The sequence below is a fragment of the Penicillium atrosanguineum genome, assembly GCF_028827265.1.
Source record: "Penicillium atrosanguineum strain IBT 20685 chromosome Unknown utg000007l_segment0_segment0, whole genome shotgun sequence".
NCBI lineage: Eukaryota > Fungi > Ascomycota > Eurotiomycetes > Eurotiales > Aspergillaceae > Penicillium > Penicillium atrosanguineum.
In genome coordinates, this window is record NW_026623139.1 from 3,406,659 (window position 1) to 3,415,645 (window position 8,987).

At 50.5% G+C, this 8,987-nt stretch overlaps 1 protein-coding gene across 1 annotated transcript; it reads right to left on the reverse strand.

The window, feature by feature from the left end:
* Positions 1-5,543: 5,543 nt before the first annotated feature.
* Positions 5,544-8,432, reverse strand: N7443_009493 (putative telomere-associated RecQ helicase; the record flags this gene model as incomplete). The annotated part of the gene is made up of 1 exon (XM_056889549.1): positions 5,544-8,432. The coding sequence occupies one exon, from the start codon at positions 8,430-8,432 to the stop codon at positions 5,544-5,546; it is 2,889 nt and encodes a 962-aa protein (XP_056738851.1).
* Positions 8,433-8,987: the final 555 nt, after the last annotated feature.

The window sequence follows — 8,987 nt, forward strand, 5'->3', positions numbered from 1 at the left end:
CAGCAGATAGCTATAAATTGGATTTAGTCTGTTGATATTTCCCAGACGAGACGCGAATCAAGAGAAATAGTAGGATCAGGCACTGGTTGACGATGGGGACAAGAAGAATCATCAATTTACTCAGGCGTCAGTACTTCACGATCTAGTTCTCGAAACAGGCCGCCAAGAAAACCCATGGGCCGGCAAATATATACAGGTCTACTTGGGCGGGTGTGAAAAGCCCAAAACTCATACCCAACAGTCCACGGGCTGCCCATATAGGTCTTGCCCAAGCCCGCCCATCATAGGTAGCCTAAAGGCTGTTGTTTATTAGGTGTCGCTTTTCACTAGTCACTTATCACTGGTCGCTTTTCACTGGTCGCTTTTCACTCGTCGCTTATCACTCGTCGCTCATCACTCGTCGCTTATCACTCGTCGCTCATCACTCGTCGCTTATAACCTGTTGCAGTAAACCTGTCCCTACCCTACAGAGTGGGTCAAGATTGCAGTATTCAATTTTCAAGGTCTTGCTCTTGACAAGGCCGAAAGCAGGAATCATGAGCACAAGGGGATGTGGAAGAATCGGCGTGCGTCGCTCAGGTTCGTGCTGGGGGAGTTGGGGTGGGCTTAGTAATAACCTAACCTTATGTGACGGTTTTGACAGATTGGGAAAGAGGACCCACCCACATCCAGTGAATTCCAACCGCGAATAACTCCACGAATACTAGGCGCAGAAGGATTCTGAAAATACTTTCATATAGCCCAAACAATTCTCTATTCAGCCGTATCAAAATCAAGCTAAGTTAGTAAGGGTGAAGGTGGTATGCGAATGCATACTTATGCCTATTAGATAGGACGGACTCTACTACTGTAACCGCATTAGAGCCCCGTTCCCTAAATATACGCCGGGTACCTCTAAGCTAGAGCATATATCTTACCTTATCCCCTTTCACGTCACTACCTCTAAGTCCATCTAGGAAGTCTTCCGCCCACCCGCGCTTTTAAAATATCGCCCAACATAACGGGAGGACCATATTAGGGAACAGGTATCCGCCTTTCCACCGCTGATTATAGATTACCTATGGCTGGAAACACCGGTAGCAACTGCTATATCCCGCAAACCATCCCCCGCCCGCCTAACCTACCCGATTCGCCCGTTTCTTCGCATCAAAGTACTTATACCGCCGCTCGTTCCCACACCTATCTAGCCTATATCGGGTATGGCCCTCCTACCCAGAGGCAACCCGCGGTAGATAGTAATAGATCATACACACGCCACGCCAGAGCTCGAGCCCTTTCTAGTAGTCTATAAGCCCCTAGGCCTGCTACTGTATCTGGCCCTGTAGCATATCTCGCCCGTACTTAAGATCCTAGATATCCTCCTCCTCTCCGCCCTAACCCTCGACGTCCGTTCGATTCGGAGAGAGGCACAGAAACCTGGCCTGATAGCAGTTATCATAGAGAAGTGCCTCGGGCCCATATACCGCTCCTAAGTCATCCAGATACTATGATAGTTCGTAAGCCCGACACCTTATAGCTCCGATATATCGATTGAGTGCCCGATCGCTATCCTCAAGCCGCTAACCAGTCCGTATCTCGCTTCGCGGCTTCTAGCTAGCCTACACTAGCACAATCGACCGTCCGCCTCGTCCATCCCGTCTAGCCCGGCCGACCTCTTACGTAAAGTCGATCAGCGTCCACGGAACCCTAATATAGATCACCCACCGTATACACGGATAATCAATGCCTATCCCAAAGGCAGACGTAGTTACGATATATAGCGGCTCTCCATCCCGCCACCGCTAAAGAACCGCCACTTTTTCCTCTATGCTACCAGAGATAGAGTGATACACCGGCGCCTATAGTAACTACCCGACCTTGTCAGCCAAATCCTTAGTGTAGTAGTAGATGATAATACGTCCTCCGCTCTTAAGACCCCGGATCACCTCCTAGATCCTAGGCACGGTAAAGTCTCGGACTAGCTTATAGTTCGGGGGGCAGAGATTAACATAGTAATTAATATCTCGCTATATCGTTAGACCCCGCACTATACGTGCTCCGCGAAGCAATATAGTCTCTTTAAACGCCTGCACCTTGCTAGGGGGCATCGTTCCGGTAAGGAATACCATCTAACACGCGAGCTCCCGGAGCATTGGGAGTAAGGCTATCGCGGGCCGGTATTTAACGGCGGTAAGGATTATATAGCACTCATCGAAAACCACCCGGTCTAGCTTATTAGCGATATATAACCGGTGAAGGAACTCTCGAAACCGTGGCTTAACTACCTACTTAACCAAGACAACCACTAGAGGATATAAGTGCAGTCGATCGGGGACTGAGTCCGGACCCTAGATATAAGCCTCGATCCCGGCCTCCGCGCACCGCCGTTAGATCTCTGTCTTCAATACCACGAGCGGCAGAACGAGGATAGTGGTACTAGCCCCCGGTAACTAGCAAGGAAGAAGGTACAACAAACTTTTGCCCTCACTGGTGCGCAAAATCGCCAGAACCTGCCTAGCACCGGCTAATATATATTCTATCGCTTGTTACTACCCGGGCGAGCGGTATGCGGCGTCTGCACCGTACATCCGCTAAAGAATCTCCTAGGCCTCCTCTATTCGCTATCGTCGTCGATTCCGGGCTGGAGCCTTCCGTCGTGCGACCCGCTGCGTAATGGGGGACTCCCCGTCGACGTCCCGCGCTCTCTTAGACGGCGTGGTAAATGTACCTCCGATAGTTTGACTCGCCCCGCGAGGTCCACTGCTAACCTGACTACGTTCACTCCATAGCCCTTTGGCTTTATCCTATTCTCACGCTATCGTGGGCTAGGGGCGCTACGGCGTGATAGGAGCAGACTGGAAATGGAGAGGATCACGGACGAACCAATGCCAGAGTTAACTGATATGCCAGAATTCTTATAGCCTAGTATCGGTAAGCCTACCACGGAAGTTCACAGTTCCACCGTAGACCCAATTCCTCGTACGAGGTGTATGGCTAGCCTGCCAGTGAAGCGTATCGGATATGCTCCCCTGAACCGTATCGGTCTCCTCGCTATCTTCTCCCGCCGCCGCTTCTTTAATTAACACTTTAGCATCCACGTCGGCAAATTTCCGCCGGGCAATACTAACCGTGATCTGCCGCTACGCCTAGATATGAATATACTTTCCGAGAATTAGCTTACCGGCCTTAACAATCACCCGGGTCATAGTATCAGCGGGCCATAGGTTAGTGCCCTAGGACTAGAGGTAGTCGGATGGCTTCGGTCCCCTAGTCTCCCGCTGGAGGAACTCTTAAAAAGGGTTCACAATAGCAAGATACTACGTGATGAGCTACGCGACCTCAGGAAGCAGGAACCGGATAGGCTATCGAGAGGCGTTACTCTGATACCGCGACTTATAATAGCTGAGAATAAATAGTATCTACCCGTCGTGAAGGAAGAGATCACGCGTGGTTAACGTTATATTCCGCCACCGTAGGCCAATAAACTCGGTACGACGTCCGTGCTGCCCAGATCCGAGAAAGAAAGGGATCATCATAACTCGGAGAAACCGCTAGACGGCATCCTCATACTGCTAGGCCGTATCGGCGGACACGACCTAACGGCCCTTAGCGTTCTGGGACCAGAAGGTGCGGAAAAGGGTAGGTATATGGCCGACCCGAGTGATCAACCAGTCCTTCACCGGATCCAGATAGTACGCGTTTCGCGAATCTATCAGAAAGAATTAGCCAGCCGCGGTAGCATCCCAGTTATCGATAAGCCCATTATACGCGATAGGGGGAATCTCTGATACTAGGTTAGAACGCCCACTGAGGCATAGCTCGATCTCTAGCATCCGCCGAGCCTCTGTAATCCGCTGAAAGATGATCTCGCGGATATCAGAGAGGTAAAAGATTACGTCCGACCAGACCAGAGTCTGCCTATCGGCGTGCTAGCGGATCTGTGTAGGAGGTACCTCCGTCTAGCTAATACGGAACCTAAGGAGTCGGTTCTCGAGTAGCTCTGACAAAGGACCGTTAGTATCGTTTAATAACCATTCGTCTCGGATTGCAATAATTATAGCACTTATCTCCGTATCTCTACCTTTAACGGTCTCTGCTAACATAGACGTGAGGATCACTATTTGGCAGTCATAGATTAATTACGAAAGAATAGACGTATAGTTCCCGAGCGCGTACCACGCCCCTTAGGTAGGGCTCCAGAACCGTACCGTGGCATAAGAGACAAGGACCGAATCGAACTTTCGACGCGGGACTAGGTGCTAGATAATAGTAAGGCTGAATTAGAGCACAGTCTGGTCTAACCGCGCGTATAATGCGCTCTCCTCCGGACTGTCTAGCCCGGACGTGGTAAGACCGACAATCTCGCTCGCGGTCTTAGTCACCTCGACCTAAATCTTAAGCTACCGGGGGCTAGGTTAAAAGAGATTGTCCCGAAGTTGTTGCTGCTCCACGACGCGCTCCTAGTAGTATATTAATTACTGCTAAGTAGTGATGTATCTCTGGCGCGATTTCTCGTTCTGGAGACTTAAAATACGGTCCTGGGACGTTTCTCCCCGGGTAAAGGTGTTAAGAAGCCGGGCGTTACGGCGACTGAGCTGGTGCACCTCTAGATTCTGGTCATGGACTAGCACTGCCATCGCGGCCTCGAGAACTCGGCAAACGCTCTCACAAATAGTAAAAAGGACCGGCTCCTGATCCTGTCGTGGTATTCGATAACTAGGACCGAGATCTTTTACTTCTAGCCCTTCGAGATAGATATGGATGCCGGCCCGCTTCATGAACGGAGTGACCTCGGACACATGGTGGGCTGTGGCGATTGAATTTCGAGATGGCTGAGAGACTCTGTTGGTATCGACGCATAATCTGGTCCCCTGTATCACTGGCGATAGGAGACGAATAAGGCTGCTTAGCAGCGGATGATGGGGCATTATTCGGGGCATTCGCATGCCGATATATATATTGAGGGGTGGGGGACGAGAGCTGGTCTACAAGCACCACGGCAAATTACTGTTGACATTGTTTTTGGTGGAACAGTGTCTGTAAGAAAGCCTCGTGCCAGGGAATCATTTCCCGTTGCACAACTTGCCATAGTGATCTTTATTATAGCGCTGTCAGATCCGGCCTTTGCTGACTGAGCGCAAATTGCAGTTAAGAAGGTGGCAGAGGAAGCCGAGCCCGATCGGCAGGCCACGAATCTCGTTAGCACTACCTCGGGGCTACAGTACTGGGGATAGCGAAACCATCAATTGACTCGATTGTTCGATTTCTCCGGCTGTTTACTTTCTAACCGATGCTTCTCTAATGGATGCCAGGGGGGATTCTGTCGTGTGTAGCAACAGCTATGGGTGGTGCAGAGGACAACAGGGAAATCGTGCAGGACACGGAGGTACAATGGAGACACTGCAAGCTTTAGGGTCATCAAGGATGTAGTGCTACCGCGACAGTGCTTGTACACTCCTCGAAGCCCACGAAAAATCTGGTGTTATATACTATTAGGCTATAGCTCCTTCTCGTATATGGCCGGACGCCTATAGCTCTCTGGGGGCCCAGTTTTCTGCTTGCATTTATTCGCCTGTCTCCATACCAATTCCACCATCTGTAACATCGCATAACTTAACAGCGCCGATGCTTTTCATGACGGTAAAATACTTAATGTTTTGCTTCTGTTGAAACAATGTTTGAAGATAGGCTTGGCGCCATGGTATCGGGCCCATAGTCCTAACCCGCCACTGGTGCATAGAATTGTAGTGCTGTCGCATTCTCTCTTGGCTGCTGCTTCGGAATTGACATTCATCGGTATGGCAAATAAATCCAACTTGACTTGGCAGCCCCGCAATCTCCGCGACGCCGTCGGACGGGTGAACCACATTTGCCAGTGTGTCAGCAAAAGCTGACCCTTCTAGTAACGGACTAGCGAGGATCCGTCTGCGATGAGCAAATTGAACCTGGTGCCCTTCAAGCAAATGTCGGGAGAGATTGCAGCGCGTGTAGCATCCCCCATAGACGGTGCAAAGGACCACTCGGCACTCTGACAGCATGCGAAGATACGGCAGCCATCTGTGAGATTCGGCAACTGGCAGTGGTATCAATTCGGGAGAGGAAGGACGTTGCCGTTTTGCTACAGGTAGGGTTAGTAGGCTATCCAAGGATCGTTTCGCCAAGCATTCCGCGGATTGCGGAGGTGGGATGTTAAGCTCAATAGTAGGGACCGAGACGGTTTTCGATCGCTGAACCGTTCCTCTGCTTTGAGGGTACAAGAAGTCGTGCCATGCGTGTGATGCTGTTTCGTATACCCGGAGAAGCGCAGGTTGGAGCTTGGTAGGAAAGGCGCCGTCCAAGCCATATGTTTGGGCCCGCTGCAAAGGACGATGCCCACTTTGCCAGGCAAAAACCACATCCGGATTTGCCTGGGCGCTTTTATCGTCAAACCGATTTAGACATCTAGAAGCCGTCTGAACATGCTTCTCAGCCACTGCAATGGATATTTGTCGATACCAACGCGGATGAACCCGATGATACCACACCTTGCTTGTAGCATCTGTGAGAATCTGGTGAAAATGGCTTGGCTGCCAGCGCTTCCCGCTTACCAGAGATCGAAACAGGAAGCTATCGGTGGGGCGAAGAGCCGTGGAGGAAGCGTTTTGTTCCCGACAGAGTAGCTCGGCGAAAGGCCGAATATAAACCAAATACAGAAAGAGAATATGGCCAGCACACGGGGGCAAGAATCGAGCGACAATAAACTCGCGACCCGTGGATCGTTTGCTCTTACTATGTCGTGTGAGATAGATAACTTGGCTCCGATAGACGTATATGGCGCGCTCAGATGATGCACTGTTCGTATATTCAATCTCCTCAAGCTCTTTGAGCCGAGGCATTTGACCACCTGCTGTTATGAATATTCCCGAAATATTTCCCAAAAGCTGATCATGATAGAGAAGATAGCGATGCACGGCATCAAGATGCCATGCTCCTTCCTGAATCAATCCGAAGTTACTTTCACCGGCGGCCTGATCAGCTAATTGGAGGTACTGGTCCCGAAGATGATTTGCAGGGTAGCTGACGAAAGACTGCCCGGGCTGGTTGTTTACCATTGGGTCGTAGATAGCACTAAGATCGACGGCAGGACTCAATCCCAGTAGGAGGGTGTCGCAGAGCTCATGGGACTGTCGAATAAAGTACGCTGGTAGCGCACGGAATGAACTCAGGGTAACAGAAACGTTCTCCAGCGATACCGTATTGCCATCAGAGCTCCAATGGTGGAAGAATGATGGAGGATCAAGCGCAGCCTGGCGTTTTCCAAAGGCTCGTAGGGATTGAAATTCACCCAAAGCAGTCAACGAACCGGGAAGCATGTATTGCTTCCTCACATTCTGCAGTCGGGTAAGATGATCCGTGCGAGGCCGACTGGGCCAATTCAGGTAGGGGTACTCCCGATATGGTAGAGCATACTCTAGGAAAAGTAGCCGTTGTATATATATCAAGGCGGAGAGATAGGGTGTGAACAGTTTTGCCGGAAGGAAATGAGCTCCGTTGGAGCTTATGCCTAGGACCCCGCTAAAATAGACCAGCACACTAGCCTGCGGATTTCCATCTGTGAATTCTTGCGTGATCAATAGAACACATAAATTGAAAAGACTTTCGATCAAATGATCTGGAAGAGCCTGAAGCGACGAAGAGATCGGAACACATGGCAAAAGTGTATTCAACGAGCCACTTTCTTCGTCTTTATCGCTCCAAGAAACACTAAGTCCGTCTGCACTGTCTTCATTGTACACTTCCCGAGATATCTCGTCATCAGTTGCATTGGCTGTTGCTTCCAGACTCGACACTGCTTCCGTGGAAAGCCGCCGGGAAGACAAATCCTTAGCCACTGCCTGAAGTGAGTTGGCCCAAATCTGTTCTAGGACGTGAAAGAGCTGAAGTGGAAACTTCAGCCTCAATAGTTCCTGGCAAGCTAAAGGTCCAAGCCGGAATGCCCGCAGAATGAAGGTGACGAACTGTTTCCACGTACGCCGGTACCGACTCCTGCTTTGTCGGGTTCCGAGGAAAGAGAATGGACGCGGCGAGGCTTCCGCGGCTATATGGCTCTTCAGCCAAGCTAGAATTGGTTGTCCAGTATGCTGCATGGTTTCTTCACAGCGGTCAAGCACTAGGTCAAGAGCCGAAACTAAACGGTAAATTTGGTCTTCATCCGCAGGCGGGCTCATGAACGCCTCGTCTTGATAAGAACCCAGTTTGAGGCCAGGTTCGATGCTAGAAGAAGCTGGAAGGAGCATCATCCGCTTGAGGATATCCCGTGGGATTCCCTGGTACGTGCTTATCCACCTTGTCCGTTCCAGCCACGGTCGGGTTCCTTCATAGGTGTCTATGCCCGTGCAGGTGAGGGCGTTTCTCTGCTGGTCAATGGTTTGAAACCGCCGTTCTCGCTGTCGAAGATCACGCACAAAGGTCATGTTGGGGGTCGATGGTGAACTGGATTGAGAACGTCTATCAATACCTTCCGGACCATCGCCTCGGCCAGAGAGCACTACCCAGTATGATTGCGTTGCTGTTGACCGGGTCCAGGTTTGTAGGAAGACTATTGCATATAGCAGTTCAAGATCTGGTCGTGGAGAAGGCCTATCAAAAACATGCATCTTTGTCATGTGCCGTCCCATCAAATCAAGGCTGGTGCTGAGGAAAGGACATTGGCGGCATTGGAAGCCAGTAAGGGTCTTGAGGGCAGAATGGCATAGTGATCCATTTGGTCGAGGCTTCGCTAAGCTACCGCTCTTAAAATTGTGCTGATGAAGGTATTGATCGAGCCCTTGCCGCTCTTTTAGAATGATATCATGTTTCTTTCGAAAGTGAATGCTTCCCTGAGAGCCTTCCGTAGATATGGCGTAACGACAAATGGTGCATATGGCAACATGTTCACCCCAATCCAAATACAAGGGAAGAAAAGGCCATTCCGGGGAAGAAACTGGATACGCAGGCGACATTGAACGACAAGATCGGCTTGGTAGGTC